The sequence below is a fragment of the Typopeltis vanoorti genome, chromosome 8 (assembly GCF_054136105.1).
Source record: "Typopeltis vanoorti isolate ZY-2024b chromosome 8, IOZ_Tvanoo_1.0, whole genome shotgun sequence".
Lineage (NCBI taxonomy): Eukaryota > Metazoa > Arthropoda > Arachnida > Uropygi > Thelyphonidae > Typopeltis > Typopeltis vanoorti.
In genome coordinates, this window is record NC_143556.1 from 26,533,727 (window position 1) to 26,560,762 (window position 27,036).

The following is a 27,036-nucleotide window of genomic DNA, read 5'->3' on the forward strand; positions in this document are numbered from 1 at the left end:
TTACTCATATCACTCTTTAAATCTGCCCTTAATTTTGATTTTTTCCCCACTCATCTTTTGTAACCTTAAGAGCATCCAACGCCATCAGGTTTGCTGAGATCAAAGACGGAACGTTGTTCAAAATTTTAATTCTTCAGTGAAGTTTCTGGTATGAAAAAGTTTTTGTTATTAAAAAAAAAAATAAAAGGTTTCATATATTTCTTCCTCCCCTTAATATTTTATAGTTAATATATCATTAGAAAAAAATTAAGTGGGTGGCACTTCAAATAATATTGTGTTCACGTATTTATTCGACAGGTCCTTTTATCCAACAATGAATGCAAATATTACTTCTCGTTATCTTAGTCTCCCCCAAACAGAAAATCAAATCCAGTGTAGATACATATGGATTGATGGCACTAAAGAAGAGTTACGTGCTAAAACTAAAACCATAGATTTTGTACCGAAAAAGGCAACCGGTAAGTACTCGAAGTTATGAAAAAACGATCTTTACGGCAAGTTACTTATTAAAAAAAAAAAAAAAAAATCAGCTAACGCCTTTTTATTCCCGTATACGGGGAGTAGGCGAGGCCATTTAGCCCTATCTAACTTTTGGAGACCGAGTGGGCAGTTCAATCTCAAGTTACTTATTGCCGTAACATTTCCTTATTGATAATTAAGAATATTTAATTCATTTTTATTTGATTCATATAAGTATACTAACAATTTAAATTCGTGCTATAATTAATTACTGCATTATTAATAATGTTGTTTAAAAGAGAGGATGCTTATTAGGACACTTCAAATAAGACTACTTCTACTACTAATAATAATATTTACAATTTTTGGTGTTAGATATTAAGAAATATTTCAGGTATATTATTCTTTAAATGTAATATTGTTCCTCACTTAACAATAACTGAATTAACAGCTGAAATACGCGGCTTGTTCGTAAATGATTTTTAATATGAATCCCACAAAAAAATTTAAATGTTACATTATTATTATTATATTCACACAGTCAAAATAACATATAATTCAAACAGCAATTTGACTGGTAATAGAGTAATTCAGATTCTACCCAACAATCTAAAAATAGTCCCTCACTTAGCATCATAAAATATGCAGTTTAGAGAAGTGCCTTTTTTTTTTTTGTTGTTGTTGTTGTGTAGATCATGTGTGGTTCATACGTTGATGTTTAATTCTTGTAAATAGTTGGACAGCTTTTTTGAAATTGCACCAAGTGCACTGATTGGGATAACTGGCATGCTTAAGCCACAGCCAGCCAATTTCGATTGCCAGATCTGGATATTTAATGATCTTTTCCAGTTCTTTGTTGTTGATATTGTGATCGGTGGGCACCGCAACGTCAATAATCCAAACTTGTCTATGTTCAATAATTGTGATGTCAGTTCTATTGTGTTTCAAATGCCGATCAGTTTCTATTCTAAAGTACCAGAAAATTTTTGCTGTCTCGCTTTCCAATACTCTCTCTATTTTATGGTGCCACCAATTATCAGAAGTAGGAAAACCGTATGTTTGCATACATTCCAATGAATTCTTTTGGCCACTTGATCATGGCGGCATTTATTCTCAGTTGGAACTATCTTGCTGCAAGCATTGATAAAATGTTCTACAGCAGTACAGTAACGAGGGTATGAAACGCCTATGGCAAGTGTCTAACTTGCGACCCCTAACCCAAAAATGACAAAAAGTTTGAAATTTTTAAATGCAGTATGTTAAATACTTACTATTAACCCAATTAAAATGAGTTGCGGTGTGTTACAGAATTTGTGTGTCTAAAGGGGAATATTGTCGAAATTTAAAAATACAATATAAAATAGCGGACTTTTATATCTTATTTATTTTTATTATATTTGTTACATTTTTTACGTTTTGCGCCGTGGCGGGCGCCTCTTTCGTCACTGTTCTGCAGTCTCATCTTTCTGATCGCATAATCTGCATTTGCTGTTATTATTGATGTTCAAAATTTTTGCTTTCATTATATTAATTTGTAGAATAAATCCTTCTGTTTCTTTTTTAATATATGTATATTGTAGCCATTGGCACGTCTTCGCCACGACAGTTTTTCTTCAGTATCTTGAAGTGGCCATGCAAGGGTTTATTTTTCCAGTGCACATATCGTTTATTTTACTGTTCCTTTTTGTAATAGAATTTGTTTCCTATTGCTTTTAGAAAGCCCTCTCGTGAAATGGTCTGAAGCATTTGTTCAGAGCTGTTGGCGATGTAATTTTTTAAACTAATTTCTTCTTCTTCCGCAGTTTGTCTCACTTGCAGCAGACTCCGTCCACCTATTCTTCTTGGTAGGTACACCATACAGCCGGTCGACATCACTTTGTGATTGTAATGGATAGTCATTAATGTTCTAGTTTTGAGGTCCAGTTTCTCCAATCTGTTATGCTAGCTGTGTATCGAATCACTAGTATAGCCTAAGAGTTCGTTGCTCTAATTGTGTTTAATCCATTGCGTTTTGTTTTCTGAATATTTCTAACTCTTTTGGTGTATTCTACTGCCGCCTGCTGTTTAATTTTCGAGTGGAGGATATTACAGGCTTCTAATATTCCTAGGTATTTATATTGTTCGTTAGCTGAAATTGCTTTTATATATTTCTCTTGAGCAAAATTCAAATTGCTGGTATCATTAATTTTTCCTCGTTTAATATATAAAATTGCGCATTTATCTAAACCAAATTCCATTTTGATGTCTTGACGTAAAATGCGAACTGTGTTCAGTAATGAATCTATTTGCTGTGTCGATTTTCCATGTAACTTCAAGTCATCCATATACAACAGATGGGAAATTTTAATATTATATTTAGGAATTTCATATCCAAGTTTTGTTTTCTTCAAAATCATAGACAAAGGTATCAAAGAAATGTTGAAGAGCAATGGCGACAATTCCTTGTCGCCATTGCTCTTGGAAAATTCCACATTTAATGCTAATATCTCCGAATCGTCCATGATTGACTATTAAAGATGTTTTCCATGATTTTATAGAAGCAGCCAGAAACGAACGTGTTTTTTTTTTTTTTTTTTTGCTAATTCCAAATACTGTATTTGTAGTGGATTGAGGAGGATGAGTGTGGAAGGGAATCGAATGCTTTCTTATAGTCTATCCATTTCATCCTTAAGTTACTTTTTCGTGAATTTCTGAGGATCATTTGTTTTTGTTTGATTTCTGATTCTGTTTCCTTAATCTATGAGGCATCTTTACTATGTTCAATAGGAATATCTCAGATTGACTTCCAAAATTTGAGCGTTTCTTCTTTTCCTGGCGAAAAATTGTTTGTATTTCTATTTCTCTGGCGAGACTGAAAGAAGTGACGTTGGTTCAGTCGAAATTGTTTATTTTGTAGATACTGGTTGATTCTTCATTCATATCTTTTAATTTTTCTGTGCTATAATTCTTTATTTTAGTTCTTTGGTAACTTTAGCAATTGTTTTGTTGGCCAAATTATATATATTTATGAGTTTGTTTTTAATGCTATTATTTTTCAGGCTGTCCTTCTTTAAGACTCTAAGTAGCTCTGATCTGCTCGAAGTTTGTTGACTTTTAGTTCTAAACAGATCCATGGTGCAGATTGCTTCATTCTGCTTTTGCTCTTGCGGTTTGCAAGCAAGCTTTACTTTATTATTATTATTATTATTATTATTATTATTATATATTATAAAAGATTATAATATTTAAAATAATAATTTTATAATTATATTAAATTAAAATTTTATAATAATATTATAAAATAAATAAAATATTTAAAACAGGACAGATACCAAGTATGCTAAAAACCGCCATAATCACACCCATATACAAACAAGGAAAAAGAAATTTAATCAGCAATTACAGACCAATAGCAACATTACCAATTATCAATCAAATTATGGAGCGGATCATACTGAAGAAACTCACAGCATACACTGAGATCTTTCATATTATCCCCAAAACACAATATGGTTTTCAGAAAAATAAGGGAACAACATCTCTCTTGGAAGACTTTACAGACTTAATTAATACCGCCTTAGACAAAAACAAAATTGCCATGGTAGTCTTTATAGATCTAACTAAAGCATTCGATACACTTACACATCAAACCTTGTTAGAAAAGCTGAGGCCTGTTGGAATAGATGGGCCTCTTCACAGGTGGTTTACAAATTACCTCCAAAATAGAAAGCATATCACATGTATCGGATCAAACCGAAGCAGAGAGCTACCAGTAACCTGTGGAGTGCCACAGGGAGCTGTCGTGACGACCTTTTTTCTGTCGTGTTCTAAATCTATCTAGTTTCAAGTCACTTTTATGAATAATACAACTAATTACGAAATGATCACCGATCCAAAAGTAGGGAAATTTATATTTATACTGCGCCACCCTATTCTTAGATTAGTCTATATAAATAGTAGGATCAGTTCTAAATTGAGTTAACAGTCATCTCATTAGGCCGAATCATCTATTATCATTTTACTTGGGGTTCCCGCAAGATTCGAATATTTATGAACGGTGCAATAATAAGGAATTCAGGCAAACACAATATTTAGATCAACAAAATAAAACATTTAATATATGATATGGTCAACAAATACAAGAACTCTATTTTAAAATGGAACTATACAATTAACTTAACACATCTTCTTAGGTCACTGATGCTAATTCAATGTTCTAACTTTCATATACTATTCACAGTCTCAAAAAACACAAATTTTCTTATCTCAAGTTAATATAACAATTTCACATTTTATTCAGTCTTCACAAATCTATCAGCTCAATGTTTATATTCACAGCAGGCAATAAACTACGTAAGCTATATTCCAAGCAAATATATTCCCGGACCTTGAGCATCGGAGGTATATTACAGTTAATGCTAGAATAGAGAAACTTATACAACTACTCTTACCAGACAGATTCTTCAATACATCAAATTATTGAGAGAGCACTTATGAATTAACTTAATTAACATTAGCGGAACACACATAACAAATATTCTCCATAGTTTAAACTGTATTACTGTAAGTCGCACTTCACTATTCCAAACAACAGTAATTAGGTACTAATATCTTTTCCTGTTCACTTTTCTCCAAGTAACCAATATAACCTTCCTAGGGCAGCATAGAATTTAATCGTAATCCAGATTAACTAGAACTAATCAGAATTTTCGCATTGACTGTCCAGTTTCCTTTTATCTGATTACGGCATCAACCTTTCTTCATAACAACAGCAGTTTTCGCTTATAACATTAAACTTTATGTTTCACTACTTATAGGTTCACTTCCGAACACTATACTCATAAATCTCTGCCCTGAGGATTATATAATCTTGGTTCCGCAAAACTCTCTCCTCCTTCTTAATAATAATCCTTCTCTATATATCTCTCTCTATCTATCTGACCTTCACTCCCACCTTACGTTCGAATGCCACGCTCTACTCCACTCGTGGTTGTTTACGCGTGCGTTTCCATGACAATAGACTAAGCGTAAACATTTCGCCAATGTAATGTATGCTATATTACTGCTACATGAGTGATTACATAACATTAAATATTTCACAAATAAGAACAATATAATATTTAAGCTATTTCTTCAACTTTTTGATTACGTATACATTTAAATATAAAATAACACTTTACGTTACACCATATATATTTAGTTATACAAGATTCTATACATTTTATTATTTTATAAGTTAATAATAGGTCAGGTTTTGAGTAAATATTTAATTAGTAATTCTTAATCAAGGAATAATAAACAATTTTATATAAACCATGATTAATATTTAATAAGCAATGTTAAATGTGAATGAAAAATAATAAATTACATAACATAGCTTCATTCACAATTTAACATAGGCTCACCCTTTCTTTGAAAAATTTTTATTATAAGAAAAATTTTTCTTTTTACACTAGGCTCCTTTAAAAAAAACTGGATTACATATTCCTTTTCGATTTTTTAAGTAATAGCTAGTTTTACTGAAACTTGGTTCTTTATTATGTTTTGTGCCTTTATTCTCTTTCACTTTATCATCAATTCTCTTATTACTATTATTATCACTTTCTGCATGTCTTTCAAGTTTGTAGTATAGGATTCTCTTCTTTGAATTAAATTCACGTTCTCCATTATTAGAATTAAGTCTTTGTTGTCTCATAACTTGGTGGGTTGTTCTACGATATAGATTAGACATTTTACCAAAATTGACTTCAACCTTTAGTTTACTATCAGTGGTAAGTTCTGATTTGGGCGTTGTCACTACTACTTTTTGTTCATCAGTAAGAAGAGGAGTATCAGATTGAATGTGTACATGAGAGTTATCACCACTATCTCTATTAGATGATTGATTCACAGCTGATTTTTCTTCAGTAGATGGTCCTGATTCAAGTGGCAATCTAAATTGTTTTGTTTGATATCTAGTCCTATCACAATCATGAATTTCATTTCTTCTGATATATCTCCTTTTGTTCATCAGGATTATTTCTTTCTTAGTAAAGTCACAAGAAAATTGATATCTTGCTAGGAAGTTTGTTCCCAAGATAATGTGAGAATCTAGATTGGAAGCAGTGGGGACAACAAGTAGGTCTTGCCATACATACAGTCCAAATTCTGGCAGGTATATTCTAGCTCGAACCTTTTCATACGCTACAAAGTTTGGATTTGAAAGAGTAGTAATTTTTACAGGTTGTCTAAGTTTGGCAATACTATTCCTTAACTTATATCTTATACTTTGGAGATAGTCCTTTCTAATAGTTGAAGCATTACATCCAGTATCTAATAAAATACTACACTCAGAACCTAGGATTTCTCCTCTAACTGTCATCATTCTATCATTAGGTGCCTGGTGTTTCTGAAATCCATTATTTCTTCTGTGGGGTTTGTATCCAAACTTCGAGTTCCATCTGTTGTTATAGTAGTTATCCTTGTTATGGAAGCAGTTCCTGGCATAATGTCCAACTTTGTTGCAATTGTAACACCTAAGAGGATTTCTTTGCTTTGTCTCTGTCTTGGATTGAGGGATAGCAGACATTTGTTGTCTAACATCATTTAATCCTCGGATTACCTCATCTAGGCTACTTAAAATAGGTTGATTTTGTTTTTCAACCTCATGCTTGATCATCTCATCAATTTTATTTGTAGTGGGGTTTTGATTTTCTTGAGAACTCAAAGTAATAGCTGATAACTGTCTCACAACTTCATTAAGACTATCCATTATAGGCTGATTTAACTTATTCACTTCCTGGTGAATTAAAGTTTTTACTTCTGTCATCAGTTTTCTGTCCAATTGCTCTTTACTCTCTGTCACGTAGTTTACACTACTCGAATTTTCTCCAGTATTCTTTGCTTTTTCCTTTTCAACTTTACTTCTCTTTTCTATTTCTGATTGGTTGAATGAACTATCAGTTTTATTCACGACATTCACAAGACTTGCATTAGTTGAAGGATAAAGGTCTCCTAGTATTTGTTCTTTTTCCTTAACACTTTTGAGACACTCTTCTAAAGTAGAAATTTTCTTCTTGTAGGCTGTTTCTCTTAATTCTTGCCTAACACCTTGTCTAAATTGTTGGAACACAGCCCAATCTAAGTGAGGTTTATCTTCACCAGTAACATTCAAACTGTTGGCCAATGTTAATAACCGATTGTGGAAATCAGTAACAGTCTCTTTATCCTTTTGAACAATTTTCTGCAATTTCCACAAGTTAGGACCTACACTTCTAAGTTTACAAAATTGAGACAATAAGGTGTCTTTAAATTTGGAATACTCAAAAGTTTCTCGAAGTATTGGAGAAGAATGCAAAAATGTTTTTGCTTTACCTACCAATTTACTTCTAATTAGAACTAGCAATTGAAAATCAGTCCAACCTGCAATTTCTCTAAGTTTTTCAACATAGGTAAAGAAAAATAGTACATCATCTGATTCTTCACCTGAATATTGGGGAAAAACCTGTTGCGGGTTTACCGTACGAAAGAATTCACTGTCATTCATTTCTGAGCTTGATGTGACAGCCATAGTGATTAATAAATTACTATCTCTATTAATTCAATCTTTTTACTTTAAAATTAACTTTTATCTTTGCCTGAGTCCAGATTATAACCAGTTCACTGTGATTTAATTATTTCACTTTCTAAAATTTCAGGGAGTAATTCTACGATTATTATCACTAAACTTAAGTTCAATTTCTTATCTTATAGTTGTTAAATTTAATTCCTACCTATTAAATCACATCCTGCCGACTGCGCCATTTGTCGTGACGACCTTTTTTCTGTCGTGTTCTAAATCTATCTAGTTTCAAGTCACTTTTATGAATAATACAACTAATTACGAAATGATCACCGATCCAAAAGTAGGGAAATTTATATTTATACTGCGCCACCCTATTCTTAGATTAGTCTATATAAATAGTAGGATCAGTTCTAAATTGAGTTAACAGTCATCTCATTAGGCCGAATCATCTATTATCATTTTACTTGGGGTTCCCGCAAGATTCGAATATTTATGAACGGTGCAATAATAAGGAATTCAGGCAAACACAATATTTAGATCAACAAAATAAAACATTTAATATATGATATGGTCAACAAATACAAGAACTCTATTTTAAAATGGAACTATACAATTAACTTAACACATCTTCTTAGGTCACTGATGCTAATTCAATGTTCTAACTTTCATATACTATTCACAGTCTCAAAAAACACAAATTTTCTTATCTCAAGTTAATATAACAATTTCACATTTTATTCAGTCTTCACAAATCTATCAGCTCAATGTTTATATTCACAGCAGGCAATAAACTACGTAAGCTATATTCCAAGCAAATATATTCCCGGACCTTGAGCATCGGAGGTATATTACAGTTAATGCTAGAATAGAGAAACTTATACAACTACTCTTACCAGACAGATTCTTCAATACATCAAATTATTGAGAGAGCACTTATGAATTAACTTAATTAACATTAGCGGAACACACATAACAAATATTCTCCATAGTTTAAACTGTATTACTGTAAGTCGCACTTCACTATTCCAAACAACAGTAATTAGGTACTAATATCTTTTCCTGTTCACTTTTCTCCAAGTAACCAATATAACCTTCCTAGGGCAGCATAGAATTTAATCGTAATCCAGATTAACTAGAACTAATCAGAATTTTCGCATTGACTGTCCAGTTTCCTTTTATCTGATTACGGCATCAACCTTTCTTCATAACAACAGCAGTTTTCGCTTATAACATTAAACTTTATGTTTCACTACTTATAGGTTCACTTCCGAACACTATACTCATAAATCTCTGCCCTGAGGATTATATAATCTTGGTTCCGCAAAACTCTCTCCTCCTTCTTAATAATAATCCTTCTCTATATATCTCTCTCTATCTATCTGACCTTCACTCCCACCTTACGTTCGAATGCCACGCTCTGCTCCACTCGTGGTTGTTTACGCGTGCGTTTCCATGACAATAGACTAAGCGTAAACATTTCGCCAATGTAATGTATGCTATATTACTGCTACATGAGTGATTACATAACATTAAATATTTCACAAATAAGAACAATATAATATTTAAGCTATTTCTTCAACTTTTTGATTACGTATACATTTAAATATAAAATAACACTTTACGTTACACCATATATATTTAGTTATACAAGATTCTATACATTTTATTATTTTATAAGTTAATAATAGGTCAGGTTTTGAGTAAATATTTAATTAGTAATTCTTAATCAAGGAATAATAAACAATTTTATATAAACCATGATTAATATTTAATAAGCAATGTTAAATGTGAATGAAAAATAATAAATTACATAACATAGCTTCATTCACAATTTAACAGAGCTGTACTCTCCCCAACTCTATTCAACATTTATACGCACGATATTAATCAGTTACCACTCAAAGGTAAGATATTCCAATATGCAGACGATACAGCAATAATATCCATCCATAATAATGCAAGCATAGCCCAAACAAATATGCAACATGACATAAATCTGATCACAAACTGGCTCACGAAAAACTCCATACACCTAAACTCAGAAAAGACAAAAATTAATGATATTCAGAAATCCACTGACTCGACCAGCTGATAAAAAATATATAAACATCCAACATCCACTTTCCAACATGAAAAACACACAGAACAGCAAAACCACTACAATCACTCAGATTGGAACAATACGATACCTTGGAATTTACTTCGATGCAGATATGAACTGGAATAGCCACATAAACCATCTACACAACAAACTCCGAACAATAAGTGGCAAACTCTACAGGTTAAAAGACATAGTTCCCATACGCCTAAAAACACTAATATACAAAGCACTATGCCAAAACATACTAAGATACGCTATAACAACATATGCTTTCAGTGCACCCTACAAACTAAATAGATTAATCTCGTTACAGTACAAAATCATAAAACTGATCTTTTGGGAACAAAGAGACAACAACGACCTTATAAACATTGCAATGTCAGAACACAAAATACTGACAGCAAAACATTTATGTCACTATGCAGCCTTGCTAAAACATTATTTTGATGCCAACTACAGGACAGTTAGAAATACATACCGTATAACAAGACCTCAGACTACTAATTATATCACATATAAATACAATAATCACTACGGAAAGGCCACGCGAAGCTTCTACATCCCAGACATGATAAACAAATTACCTTATGAATACAGAAACCTTACAAACTACAATAGCCTGAAAAGAGCTCTAAGGACATACTACGAACAAGAAACACGCACCCAAAATGCCATACAAACTTAATGAAACACAATATATTCGCTCAGACTTCCAGTTCAGCGATGCATCAATACATTCCAAGTTATTGTGTGTACGCGCGTGTGTGTGTGAGTGCGCGCGCATGAATTTCTCAATCATAGATTTCGTAGCTTCCCAACACAGCAATAAAAAAAAAATTAAAAAAAAAATACATAATAACCAACTGGTGTCATCCTCAGATAAGCTTACATATAAGCTTCGAGGATGAAAGCAAAGAAATTAGTTCTCATCCAAGATGTATCATATGTAACCAGATGCATGTAATGTACGTATCACATGAAAACCAATGTATGTAATGTATGTATTATGTGTAAACCAATGTACGTAATGTAAATATCACATGTAAACAAATGTAAGTAATGTATCATATATAAACAAATGTATGTAATGTATATAATAATTGTAACAAATGTATGCAATGCAAAAAAAAAAAAAAATTTCTTTTAAAAGTAAATCATGAATTTACACTGTATGTTTATGAGAATAAGGAAACATAATACTTAGATTGCATATGTGTAAATACTGTTGTATAATCACACCTTTTCAAACTTCAAAAAAAAAAAAATAGTAAACCACAACATGTAATATTATACAACTTATGTAACTCTGAACAATATAATTGTAAATTATTATTATGATTGTTATATAAAAAAAATAATAATAAAAAAAAACTGTTATCATCATTACTATTTAAATCTCATTATATGTAGCACCAACTGCTGAACCTTGTAAAATAATATACTGAATAGATTATCATTAACAACGAGCCTGTGTAGCTCAGTGGATGTGGCATTTGCCAAACACCGCGCTTGGCCGCACGAAGGAAGACTTGGTTTCGAGTCTAGTCGGCGACTAGAGGAAATTTTTCTAAGCCTTTTTTCGACCGGTTCCCGAGTTAGTCGATCTCTGGCACGGGCAAGCAGGTTTTTCCTCCCGGAAACTCGGGTTTTTCGTCCTGTAAACTCAAGAAAATCGACCGTAGAACCCACATTATTTCAGACATTAAATATATTGTGTTAGGGTTAGGGACCACGAGATGGCGGCACATTTGAGTCGTCTCTCTTCACTGAGTACCACTTAATTAGTGATAGCCTTGGGCCATCTATCTCTGATTGGTACCAGTGGAGATTGAACTGCCCACTCAGTCTCCAAAAGTTAGATAGGGCTAAATGGCCTCGCCTACTCCCCATATACGGGGAATAAAAAAGGCGTTAGATGATTTTTTTTTTGATTATCATTGTACATATGTAAATATTTAAAAGAAATTGAAAGAACAATTATTATTATTAAGGAACATTTTATAAGTCTTTTTTTCAATCGACCGGTTCACGAGTTTGTCAATCTTGGCAAGGGCAAGAGGGGTTTTTCCCCCCCTGGAAACTCGGGTTTTTCGTCCCATAAACAAAAGAAAATCGATCGTCGAACCCACACTATTTTCAGATTAAAAAAATATTGTGTTAGGGTTAGGGACCATGAGATGGATGCACTTGTGGATTAAATTTAGATAGCTTTGAGACACTATCTCTGCTTGGTTACCAGTGGAGATTGAACTGCCACTCTGTCTCCAAAAGTTAGGTAGGGCTATAATGGCCTCGCTTACTCTCTATACAGGAAATAAAAGATATTAGCTGATTTATTATTATTATTTTATGGCATCTCCATGGAGTCTGGAGACTCATCGTAGGAGAACCAAATTAACCATTATACACACAAATCCTATCATCCCTTCCTTGAATCTATTCACCATCGGGGAACTCACAACCAATTCTGGCAATCCATTACACTCACCACTCTCCATGCTATAAATCTGGTCCGCACACACCTACTGACCACACTCTTATACAGCTTTCACAGATGGCCCCTAGTTTTCTGATTATTTGTGATGTATTGAAAAATTTCACTTGCATTAATTTTACAAAACCCCTTTAATATCATTCATCTTTTATGCCTATCAACTAAACTTTGTAACACACAAACCTTCAACCTATCCTTGTAAGGGTATTCCACAGACCTGTCACCATCTTGGTCACTTGGCTCCAAATTCTCCAGACCACTTCCTGTTCTGCAAGAAACCCAGGTAACTAAATCTGTGCATAGTAGACAAGATGTGGCCGAATCATAGCCTTATGAAGAGGGATAATAAGTTACTTATCTTTACTTGTTAGCATGTTTTTCAACATCCAAATAGCTCAAAGTAATCCTCTGAATAGAGAATAGAAGAAACATCCATTAACTAAGCAAGTTGACAAATGTTATATATTACAATTTTCTCTTCCCTACCAAATGTAACTTAGTGAAAAAAAAACATTAAAGATAATGATGATGGGAAGTTGACACTGACATCTCCTGCACAGAGCAAAACTTACCCAAACCGAATGCAGCTGATAAATATGCAGATATTAGATATGTTCCCAACAATTATCGCAATCGATGAACATTGGTAAATGCGGCAATATTAGTGACTTTGATCGTGGATGTATTATCAGTGCAAGACAGATAATACATCCACGATCAAAGTCATTTGTACGATAGAATGACCTAAGACAGATAGGTAATTTATCGTACAAGTGGTAAGAACTCTGAGGTTCTGGAGAGCAACTGTATCAAGAGTCTACCAGGAGTATACTATCAATGGACCTACCAGCGAGCGAGTAGTGGACTACCAGATGCCATTGATGATCAGGGTCGATGTAGACTGTCCAGGCTTGTACACATCAACTGTAGGACAATAGCAGCACAAATCACATCCAGTTTCAATGTCAGAAGTCCAAGCATCAGCGAGTGAGTGGTGCAGTGTACCCTGCATACTATGGGTTATGGGAGCTGATGTCCGAATCATGTACCATTGTTGACAGTTCTCCACTAGGCATTTTGCCTTACCTGGTGTCAGGACCATCAAAATCCTCTGCAAAGTGGACCAGTCATGTGGTCTGATGAATCCCATTATCATTTGTACTGAGCTGATGGGAGGGTGCAGATGTGGTGGAGTCAGCATGAGGCCATGGCCTTGTCTTGCCAGGTTGGCTCTGTGATGGTTTGGGGAGCCTTTTCATGTGGTGCATTAGGCCCCTTAATGTGTCTGAGAGGTCCTTAGATGCTGCGAGCCACCAGAATGCAATGTCCGATCACCTCCACACTTTCATGGTCTTCGCTCATCATGCAGCTAATGGTCTGTTTCAGCAGGACACAACTCCACCTGACTACAAGTACCCAGGCATGGCTCGAAGAACATTCATCTGAGGCTGGGACCATCCAGTTACCCCAAAGGATCACCAGATTTAAATTCCATCGAATCTCTACACATCAGATCCATATACCCGGGACCAATGTGTCTAGCACAGTTGTGGACAATGATGCAACAGGCATGGCTGGAATTACTTCCAGCAACAACCCTTTGTCATCTGGTGGAGTCAATGACTCGGAGAGTACAGGCTGTTATTCACGCCATTAGGTAGATATCTCTAATCTTTTGTCCATTGTTTGTATATACAGTAGGCCCCCCTTATCCGTGGGGTTTGGTTCCATCGTCTTCTGCGGATACCTGAAACTGCAGATAGTAGTGAACCCTATATATATATACTATGTTTTTTCCTATGCATAAATACCTATGAAAAAGTTTAATTTATAAATTACGCACAGTAAGAGATTAACAACAATAACTAATAATAAAACAGAACAATTATAACAACATACTGTAATAAATTTATCTGAATGTGAATGGAATCTTAGCAACAAGTTGACCTGGTGTTGGACAATCTCTGCGATCAGCTGAACTGTCTATTACTAAAAGAAAGAACCATACGGCTTCATTTCGGCGACGTAAAATTGCATAAGCAAAGTGGATATTAGATCCAACATTATTTCAAAGCTGAATGTTTGTAAAGACTATGAAAGTTTGATAAGTTGACCCTTCGTATGTTAATATCTTCGGACCGGGGTTGACCGCGGATAAGTGAAACTGCAGATACAAGGGTCCTACTGTATTTAGCATGGTTAGTATACCCACTCTATAAACAACCTCAGGGTTCGAGTCATGCTGTGGGCATGGATGTTTGTGAATATTTTACAAATTCTATGTGGAAAGGGAGTTGTGACCCTACTACTACTTCTTTTAGCAGACTTCACTCTCCTTATATGGTTTGGGAGTAACCATACGGAGTCCAAAGTGAAAAAGAAAAAAAAAAGGAAAAGAAAGATTCCGAACATATCTGCTGAAATCCAGTAGTATGCCTCTTGTTCAAAAATGATTTATCTTCCCCATTTTAAGTCACCTATTTCAATGTGTTTCAGCATGGAGGCATGTGACATGTGAACTAATGCAAATTTAGAGGGTGGCCACAGTGCAAGAACCAATATACAACTCAATTGTATAGAAGCAGTAGACATTAAAGATCCAACATTATTTCAAAGCCAAAGGTATGTAGAAACAATGAAAGTTTTAAGTTTCGTAATTTTGACCAGAGAGCTTATGATAATACAATCATTGGCATCTGACATAGCATTTCTTTAGCATTGAATAAGAGTTTTCACTCTCTTAAGGTTTCTGCTCAGTCTCTGAAGAGAACCAACCAGTTAGAAATAGCTGTCAGGCCAGTGAAATCTTTATCAAATGCACTAATGCTGAGGACTGTATTCTCATAAGCTCTCTGGTTAAAATTGGAAACAAATTCCCCGCACTACTCTGAACTGCCATCCTCTAACTAATGCCTGGTTTTCCAAAAGATGTGCCAAGGCTGTACAAATGAAAAATCAAGCATACCACAACTGACTTACATCAAGAATTCCATCCTCCTTTAGTGCTTATACTCAAGCCTGAAATAGAATGCAAAAAAAAACTATCAATGCTTCCAAAACAGAGTTTGAAAGAGCAAAAACCAGGAAACTTGCGGCTGCCCAAATGGCAGGCTGCAAGTTTCCTGCAAATTTTGGCCTTTTGCCAAAGCAATTCATTGTAACTTTTGCCCAACACCATTCCCACCCCTATCATACACAGATGGCTTTATTGGATAGACAACTGATATAGCTGTCTATCCATTTAGTCTATCTATGCATATGTCTATCCATATGCAATAGACAGCTCCTTATCCTCTCACCATTCAGTTAATGCCAGAGTTCCACAAGATTCTGTACTTTAACAAATCCTCTTCCTCCTATATATCAATGACCTACTTCAGTTGACCCCTCACCCAATTACCAGTTTTACAGATGACAGCCCATTGCACTCCTCCCTTTTTTGATAAACTTTACTCTACACAACTCACCTCAACCTACAGAACATCAACCACCACTGCCTGCAATTCTGATCTCCAAGCCATTCTCCAATGGGGCTCAAATAACCTCATCAATTTCAATGATAGGAAAACCCAGTTCTATCTTATTTCTCACAAAAAAAAAGGACCATTTTCTCCCAGTATTATATTTGATAACACTCATATTTTCAGATAAGATGAAATCTTTCTTCTTGGAGAAAGATTTCTAGCATAAACACATCACAACCTAAGCTTCTAAAAAATTAGGATTTCTCTTCTGCTCAAGACGTTACTTCACCTCTGAGCAGTTATTAGCCTTAGTACAAATTACAAATCTTCCCCAGCTGTCAAATACTGCTCTCACATTATTATTATTATCCAAAGACCCCATGGAGTCAAAGATCCATCTAGGAGGTCCTTTTGTTCATACACTCAGCTCATCATACTGTGCCTTAAACACACTCAAATTCTCTGCTGATAACACACTCTCAGGAAAGACATTCCAGTCATTCACAACTCGGCATGCAAAAAACCTGCTTCTCACCCACTTGCTCACACCCTCCTTATACAGCTTCCAGGGTGACCTCTGGTTCTTCCCTGATCTCCAACTGTAAAACCTCTCCAACATTGATCATATAACAACCCCTTACCAACAAATAGGTCTCTATTATTAACTAGACTTTGCAAATTGCATCTTCTCAACCTTTCCTCAAATTCGACATTCCAGAGATCAGAAACTACCTTAGTCAGTTGCCTCTGGACCCTTTCCAACATCTCTTCATCCTTTTGAAAACCAGGTGACCAAATCTGGGCATAGTAGTCCATGTCTGGCTTAATCAAAGCCTTATACAATGGAACAAGAATTTTCTTACTTCTACAAGTCCGTCCTTCACATCATTTCCAAAATTCTTTGTGTTTTCCTCATAATTTTGGCAATGTGGTCTCTAAATTTCAGATCCTTATCTACTATCACCCCAAAATCCCTTATTTCCTCAACTTCCAACAATATATCTCCACCAAGCATAAAGTCTACATCCCATCTTTGTTTTCCAAATTTTAAAACCTTATATTTTGCACCATTGAATTAGCATCCCCATTTCCGTGTCTATTCACTCAATTTATTCAAGTCTTCTTGTAAGGCTACAACATCTTCTCTATTCTTCACAGTTCATCCCAACTTTGAATCATCTGCAAACAACTGAGTATCTCCATCCAAATCTTTGCCAATATCATTAACATTCAAGTTAAACAGCAATGGCCCAAAATAGCTATTGCTGTTTAACTGGCCATGAATATTGCTCCTCCATACACAACTTGCTGATACCTATCACACAGCAGTCTCCGATCCAATGTACTAATCTAATATTCCGGATCCTAGTTCTCACCAGATTCTCCAACAACTTAACCACAACACCTGACACACAGATAGGCCTATAATTTGATGCTTGAGTTCTATCACCTCCATTATGAAGCAGCACAATCTTGCCCTCCTTCCACTCCTTTGGAACTCGACCCAGTGCAAGACTCATTAAAAAAATATGTTAGGCAGATGTCATCTCTGTGGCACATTCCTTCAGAAGACATGGTGATATATTATCAAGTTCCACAGTCTTATTTACATCTAGTTTGTGCAACTCCCCCATACACCTCTTGCTCACTTACAGTCAGTCTCTCTTCCCCATCATCAACTGCTCCCAATCCTTCCATGATGTCACATTCACAAGAATCAAAGACCTTTGTGAACTGCTCATTAAGTATCACCACTATATCTTCTGCAGCAGTTGTCCTTATACCATTTTCTCCAATCAGTGTCATCCTTTGATAGTCATTCATTTTTTTTTTTTTTGCTGGCTACATATCGAAAGAATTCCCTAGGATTCTTTTTGGCTTCATTAGCTAACTGCTGGTCATACTTCAGTTTTGCTACCCTTACCAATCAAGTCACTCTCCTTAAAAGTTCTTTGTAATTCTCATGGAATTGATTATTACCACTTCTTTTATTCTGCCTCCATAATGCCTTTTTCCTCTGTATTGCATCCATATCACGCCTACCTTATTTAACCTTCTGACCCTTGGAATACATTTAAACATTGCTTCTACTAGATAGTTCTTGAATATCCTCCAAGCTGCATTGATTTTTTTTTTTTTTTCAGCTAACTCCTCATTCCATGCTACACCTGAAAACTGTCTCCTGAGCTCTTCATAATCACCAGCCTTGTAGTTCCACATATACCCTTTTCTCACAGAGGTCCTCACACTGCTGGCAACCCCAATGTAATCACTTCATGGCCACTCTCACCAACTGGAGGATGATTTGACACCTCATTTTTAATTACATCCTCTGATGAGATTATCAAATCCAAGATCCTTAATCCTCATGTGCCCTCTGTTACATATTAATACAATCTGTAGTTGTTGTCCCTCAAAAACTCAAGAAACTCAGTTTCATTACTTCCAGTTGCTATTTCATCATTCCAGTCTATATTTGAAGTGGGGTTCCTAAGAGTTCCCTCAAAATGCTTGAATCAATACAGAGTAGAGCAATTAGACTGATTAATGATCCATCTCTTACCAACTTACTCCTCACACTTTTACACAGACATTTGATTTCTGCAGTTTGCATATTCTATAAATATTTCCATGGGAAATGTTCATCTGAAATAGCATCAATAATATTCTGACACAGTACTAAGCTATTGGAAACACATGCAGCTGCTGTCCAATCTATTCACAATACACCTTGAAACCTGCAGAACAAATTTATTTTCTTCCTTCTTCATTCCTGCTACTGATGTATTGTGGAACAGTCTCCCCCCCCCCCCCTGCCACTGATGTGTTTCCCATGAAATACAATATATAGGCTTTTAAATCAAATGTAAGCAAGTTTCTCCTTTCCCAATCTATAAGTTGACCTCTCGTACATGGGCTGAACATCAAAAAAAGTTTCTACATATACTCAGATTTGAAATAATTTTGGATCTTTAATATCTGCTATTTCTGTATAATTTACATCACTGAAATGAAGCTGTATGGCTCTTTCTTTATTAACTACTCACTTGATTTTTAAAAAGCAGGTATTTTTTAACTGTTAATTGTGTGTTCTCAAGGCTGATTTGCTTGTATGTGGGAATAAAAACCTGAGTTTCTGGGAGAAAAAAAAACTGGGTATATTGTCTAGTCTGCAAAATTAATAAATCTATAATAATAAATAAATAATAATAATAAATAAGGAAGTAGTTGAAGCCTTTAAACCCTATCTAGCTTTTGGAGACTGAGTAGGCAGTTCAATCTCCACTGGTAGCCAATCAGAGATAGCTGGCCCATGTCTATCACTAATTATAGGTGGCACTGATGAAGAGACTGGCAAATAAGTGCTGCCATCTCTTGGTACCCAACCCTAACAGGGTACGTTATTGTCTGAAATAATATGGGTTCTACAGTCGATTTTCTTCAGTTTAAGGGATGAAAAACCAGTTTCCAGGCAAAAAAACTCAATTACCCATGCCAGAGAACAACTACCTCAGGAAGTGGTCGAAGATAGACATGGAAAAAGTTCCTCTAGTCAGCAACTAGACTTGAATTTAAGTCTACCTTTGGGCAGCCTAGTGCAGAGAATGCAAGCATCACTTCTACTGAGTATATTTTATTAAACCAATAACAAATAAATACATCATAAATAGATACATCACATATTTACATATTATTTATTATAAAAATCTCCATGGATCAACGACTCCTCATGGGAAGTCCACTGTTATACACACAGTTTATCATGCTGTGCCTTAAATATGTTTACTGTTTCTGCGCTCACCACACTCTCAGGTAGTGCATTCCAATCACTCACCACTCTCCATGCAAAAAAATCTATTCTGCACACTCCTACTAACCACACTCTTACACAACTTTCACAGACGATCTCAAGTTCTCTGACTATTTGTCATATATTGAAATATTTCCTTTACATCAATAAAGGAAATTTTTATGAAACCTGTTCAGCTTGTTCTCATAGGGAGCATTCCACACACCTGTCACCAACTTAGTTACTCATCTCTGAATCTTCTCCACCAACTCCTGGTCCCAAGAAACCTAGGTGGTCAAATCTGAGCACAGTAATCAAGATACAACCAAATCATAGCCTTGTAAAGAGGGATAATAATTTCCCTATCTTTACTTGTTAGTGTGTTTTTCAATATCCATGTAATCCTTTGAACTATTTTACCAACTTTTGCAATATGCCTTCTGAACTTCAACTCTCTTTCCCTAGTGAAATATTTCAGTACATGAATAATGTGAGGAAACCCGAGTTCTTAGGAGGAACCAGATGAAGATGCATGGAAGTACCGATAAAACCAATGAATGTATGATTGGTGAGAAAATACTGACTTTAGTCTCTGATACAGTAAATTAGAATGGGATTGTGAGTACATGTTGTAACCTTAACTATGGATCGTTGAGGTTTATATCATTTAGCAAGAGTGGATTATCAAGGTGATAATATTTAAGTAATAAGACAGAGATTAATGTGGAAGTAAAGGTAGAGGAAGTTGAGGTACATAGGATATTACAGAATCTGGATGTTAATACATCTATGGCTTTGGATTGGATATTATCTAGTAGATGCAATGTCTAAATGTATTCCAAGGGTGAGAAGGTTAAATAAGGTAGGTGTGAAATTGATGAATAAAGAGATTAAGCATGTGATACAGAGAAAAAGGGCATTATGGAGGCAGCATAAGAGAAGTGGAAATAACCAATTCCGTGAGGACCACAAAGACCAGGCAAGGTGAGTAACTTGGTTTGTGAGGGTAGCTAAAGAGAGGTATGAAGAGCAGTTAGCTAATGAAGCCAAAAAGAATCCTAAGGAGTTCTTTCGATATGTAGCCAGCAAAAGAAAGAACGATTATGGAAGGATGACATTGATTGGAGAAAACGGTATAAAGACAGCTGTTGCAGAAGGTGTGGTGGAGATACTTAATGAGCAGTTCATGAAGGTTTTTCAATTCTGTGAATGTGACTTCATGGAGAGATTGAGAGTAGTTGATGATGGAGAAGAGAGACTGACTGTAAGTGAGCAAGAGGTGTATGGGGAGTTGAGCAAACTAGATGTAAATAAGGCTGTGGGACTTGATAATATATCACCATGTATTCTGAAGGAATGTGCCAGGGAGTTGACACCGGTCCTGACATATTTTTTTAATACGAGTCTTGCACTTGGTCAAGTTCCTAAGGAGTGGAAGGTGGGCAAGATTGTGCCACTTCATAAAGGAGGTGATAGAACTCAAGCATCGAATTATAGGCCTATCTGTGTGTCAGGTGTTGTAGTTAAGTTGTTGGAGAAGCTTGTGAGAACTAGGATCCAGAATTGGGTTGACAACAATGGTATTATCTTTGATGGACAGCATGGATTTGCTAAAGGGAAGTCATGTTTTTAGTAATCTATTTACTTATTACAATACTTGAATGCTTCCATGGACAGAGGAGAAGGATACACAGTAATATACTTAGATTTTGCAAAGGCTTTTGATGAAGTACCTCATGATAAGTTGATAGTCAAACTAGAGCAGATGGGGTTGGATATTAGATTGGTGCATTAGATTGGAGACTGGTTATCTGATAGGTATCAACAAGTTGTGTATGGGGGAGCGATATCCAGGAAAAGGAAAGTTACTAGTGGTGTGCCTCAGGGGTATGTTTCAGGGCCATTGCTGTTTAACTTGTATATTAATGAAAATTTGGTGAAAATTTGGATGGAGATATTCAGTTGTTTGCAGATGATGCAAAGTTGGGATGAACCATGAAGAGTAGAGAAGATGTTTTGGCCCTACAAGAAGACTTGAATAAATTGAGTGATTGGGCATGGAAATATGGATGTCAGCTCAATGTTGCAAAATGTAAGCTTTTAAAATTTGGGAAACAAAGATAGGATGTAGAATTTATGCTTGGTGGGGATATATTGTCGGAGGTGGAGGAAATAAGAGATCTTCGAGTAATAGTGGATAACGATCTGAAATTTAGGGGGGGACACTGCCAAAATTGTGAAGACAACACAAAGGCTTCTGGGAATGATGCAGAGGGCACTGACTTGTAGAAGTAGGAAGATTCTTGTTCCATTGTATAAGGCTTTGATTAGGCCACACACTATTGTGCCCAGATTTGATTACCTGGTTTTCAGGAAGATGTTGGAAAGGGTCCATAGGCGACTGACTAAGGTAGTTTCTAAACTCTGGAATATCGAGTATGAGGAAAGATTGAGGAGATGCAATTTGCAGAGTCTGGTGGACAGGAGGAAGAGGAGAGATATAATAGAGATCTACAAGTTATTAAGGGGTTGTTATAGGATCAATGCTGGAGAGGTTCTATAGAAAATAGTTTGAGATCAGGGGAGAACCAGAGGTCATCCCTGGAAGCTGTATAAGGAGAGTGTGAGTAGGGGAGTGAGAAGCAGGTTTTTTTCATGCAGAGTTGTGAATGATTGCAATGCCTTGCCTGAGAGCGTGGTGTCTGCAGAGAATTTGAGTGTGTTTAAAGCATGGTATGATGAGCTGTGTGTTTGATAAAAGGACTTCCTAGATGAGTCTTTGACTCCATGGGATCTTAGGTAATAATAATAATAATAATATATCAGAGTTATGAGAATGTGCTAGGGAATTGGAAGTCCTTATGACTAGATTGCTTAATCTGAGTCTCAGCATGAACGGTATAAAGCACATACTAATCACTCTTCTGGCCTGTGTGGTAATGAAGTCAAAATTGGAGCAGGAGAGAAGATTAGCTGAATGAGCTAAGAGTGATCAAAAAGAGTTCTTTCAATATGTGGCACCCAAAAGAAAGAATGACCACACTAGAATTATGAGAATGCAGATGGTAGGGAAGTGACTGAAGCAAATGAAATAGTTGAATTATCGAGTAAGCATTTCGCAAGAGTGTATCATCAAGATGATGATACCACAGTAATAGCTATGACAGGGATTAATGTGGAAGTAATGATAGAGGAAGTCTAGGTAGGTACATAGGATATGACAGTCTGGATACAGTTATGGGTTTGGATGAGATTTCAGCTTGTGTATTACATGAATGTACTAGGGAATTGGTAGTCCCTATGACTGAATTGTTTAATCAACATCTCGGCTCAGGTAGTCCCAAGGGAATGGAAGGGGGTAAAAACAGTTCCATTGCTAAAGGTGGTTAGACTAACATAGCTAATTATAGGCCAACTAGCATTTCAGGAGTGGTGGTGGTGGTCAAAGCATTGGAGAAGTTGGTTAAAGACAAATTCAAGAATGGATGGACAGGAATGGAATACTGTATTGGGGGGGCAACATGGTTTTGTGAAAGTAAGGTCATGTTTCATTAACTTATTTTTTTATGATAAAGTGACAACTGAGTTGGATAAAGGTAATGACTACACTGTTATACTGTTAGACTTCGCAAAGGCATTTGATGGGATACCACATGGAATCCTGATGCATAAATTACATCAAATGGGTATGGACATGAAAATGGTGATGTGGATAAGGATTGATTGATAGAGAGAGAGAGAGAGATAGCAGATACTAGTCTTTATAGGTGCATCCTATAGAAGGCTTGCAACCAGTGGCATGCCATAGGGCTCTGTGGCATTCCATTAGTCACTATTGCTCTACCTAATTTTGAATCATCTGCAAAAAACTGAACATTTCTCTTCAGATCATTTCCTATCATTAATAAACAAATTAAATATATAGGAAATGATCTGAAGATAAATATTCAATTGTTGATGATGCAAAATGAGGTAGAGCAATAATAAATAAGAATGATGTTGATTTGATATCTTACAGGATGATTAACCATGCTACTGGCCAAGACGTCTATAGACATCAAGTTTATCCTGGATGTGAAGTGCATATTAAAATTGTAATACCATTGATATTACATTGAAATATATGATGGAATATGAAGCATATGAGGATGTGTATTTAATCCATAATGGTCGGTAAGGTGGTTAAAATAGACTGGCAATATAGGCAAAGAAGACTGGATGCCAGTTTAATGTGGCAAAGTATAAGGTTATGCATTTTGGAGTGAAAAGATTACCAGCTGTGTACCATACTGTTGGGATATTCCAGGAACTTGATGAAGCCAGGGATTTGGGGGTGTTGGTGGATAGGGAATTGACATTCAGAGGGCATATTGCAAAAGTTGCTAAAAAAAGTAGCTCATAGGATCACCTGGTTATTGAAGAGCACCTTGACATGCAGAGATAAGAATGTTATTATTATTGTTATTGCTGTTATTATTATAATAAGAATGTTATTGGAAGAACTAGGGGCCATCCATGGAAATTATTATTATTATTATTATCTAATACCTCCAGGGAGTCCAAAGACTCATCGAGGGAGGGCACCTGCTCTAGAACTGCTCCACCACTCTACTAACTGCAACTACCTTCATCTACACCAACGCCATCTACTGCCGACCATCACCACTAGTATTTTCACAGACAATCATAAACATCCATGCCCACGTCTGGATTCGAACCCGCAGCCTTTTGGCTGGAAAGCAGATACGCTAACCACTTGGCCAACCAGGCCAGAAAATTGAGTAAGAGTATTAGAATTAGGTTTTTTGCTTGAAGAGTAGTGAATGAGTGGAATAGGTTGCCATGATTGTGAATGAATTAAAAGCAAAGTATGATAGATACTGTACAAATGTTGGATAGTTCTTGACATGATGTTTAGGGCCTCCCTCAAAATGAGTCTAAGGACTCCTTGGAGTTGCCTGTAATAATAATAATAATAATAATAATAATAACAACAACAATAATAATAATAATTCCGCTTTATAAGGCTTTGATAATGCTTCATCTGGATTATTGCACATGGATCTAGTGGTTTATGTGAGGAGCATCACATTGAATTTGAACATCACACAGAGGTTACTTGTAAAGATTCGTGAGAAGCTAGTTGATTGGCAGATAAGGGAGGGGAGATATTATATAGACATATAATTTGCTTAGGGGAGTTATATATTTCAGTGAATAACAAATTGTGAAGTGAATAATGTGAAGAAAACTAGAGGTCATCCATGGAAACTGAGTAAGAGTGTCATTAGTAAGAGAGTGAGGACTAGAATTTTTCCTCGGAAAGTGGTGAATGAGCAGAACAGATTGCCAAGGTCAGTTGTGTGTACTTTGTCAGCAAATGATTTCAAGCAAAATATGCAGATATTGCACAGGTATTTTTTCAAGTGGATCTCCTGTGCTGAGTCTATGGACTCCATGGAGGTGCCTTTATAAATAATAATAATAATAATAGTAATAGTGTACAATGGAACAAGCTTTTTCAAATAATGAAGAAAATTGGAATAGACTGGAGAGATTGAAAACATTGTATACTAGCCATAAAATAAAGAATATAGGAAAATGAAGTAACTGCAGAAGTAAATAAAGGTGTAAGGTGGCAATACAAGGATGTGTATTGCCACTAGTGGCAGTTGGTGATTTTGCCTTCACAAAAGGATATTGAAAGGATTTTTCAATATCCTTTTCATTAAAATAATTATATGTTATTTTAACAGAATAAAATAAGATTTACTAAAAATATTTCACTCTCACTATGAACACACCAATAATAAAAGTTTCATATCTCACAGAAATAATGCTTGCAAGCATACAATTTATCTGTAGCGACACTGCTCAACGAGCGGTGTCGGATTCATTTGTTACATGCAGTGACAAGTGCAAATGAATATTGCCGAGTTTAGCCACAACTAACTGAACATGATTATTCCAACACTGCGTTAGATTGCAGTGCATTTGTTTCCTAATCTAAAGAGTTAATCGAACAATTCCAATTATTAACTATTCAATCAATGTCGAAACATAAGCTGTAACCTTTAACATGTTGTATTGCATTTATATAATGTTGTAATCATTGTTATTATTTATAAACACAAACAAAATTTAATTTGTTAATTTTTTTCCTTGGGGATGCTGCAGTGTCGCAGTGCATATGTACAAGCCGCCACTGATTACCACCATTACTTTTCAACCTGTATATAGAAAATTCAATGAAGTTAATAAAAGAAGGAATGAATGGAGTAACTGTAGGTGGAGTGCAGATACATATGATTATTATTATTATTACGTGACACCTCCAGCGAGTCCAAAGACTCATCGAGGGAGGATACTTACTCTGCCATTCAGTTCACCAACTACAACGAAACACACCAACCAGCATCTGCACCAACACCATCTACCGCCCACCACCACAACTAGTATTTCCACAGACAATCACAAACATCCATGCCCACGGTGGGATTCGAACCCGCAGCCTTTTGGTTGGAGAGCAGATATGCTAACCACTCCGCCAACCCAGGCTGGTCAATGATATACTTAACTGATTTAGCTGTATAAGTTGAACGTGAACAGGATTTAAAAGAGATATTATTTATGATGGGTGATGTTTTATCTGATTATGGACTTAAATGCAGCAAAAACTAAAATAACAGTGGCATGTTCAAATGAACAAAATAAGATAGATAAAATAATCAGTTAGAGGTAAGAATATTGAACAAGTTAAATTGTTCATATATCTTGGAGGAACTGTTCAAGAAGATAGAAGATGCATGTAAATGCAAAGAAGAATTTCTATGGCAAAAGAAGTATTGAAGAAAATAGATCATTTATTATGAGTAACATAAATAAAGACACATGGAAAAGAATTAAAAAAAAGCATGTATTTAGGGCATATTCTTATATGGTTGTGAGACTTGGACCACAACAGCAGAAGACTGGAAAAGAATTGAAGCATTTGAAATGTACTATTTGAAATGTACCAATGAAGAGTCTGTGTGAAATAAAAAAGAACTGAAGAAAATAATCGTAGAAAGAAAGATGAAATTCCTGGGAAAAGTACGGAGACATAATGAATGCATTATAAATATATTAAAAAGGAAGATAGGATAGCCTAAATATACATTCTTAGAGATGTTTAGATTCATCAGAAAAGGTTATAAACTACTAAAG

At 35.4% G+C, this 27,036-nt stretch overlaps 1 protein-coding gene across 1 annotated transcript in view; it reads left to right on the forward strand.

The window, feature by feature from the left end:
- The first annotated feature begins 313 nt into the window (after positions 1 to 313).
- LOC150103868 (glutamine synthetase 2, cytoplasmic-like) overlaps positions 314 to 27,036 on the forward strand; it is a 98,810-nt gene continuing 72,087 nt past the window's right edge. The window contains exon 1 of the mRNA XM_090396576.1: positions 314 to 458. Within this exon, the coding sequence (XP_090252702.1) occupies positions 314 to 458 (145 nt within the window). The remainder of the gene's footprint in view (positions 459 to 27,036) is intronic.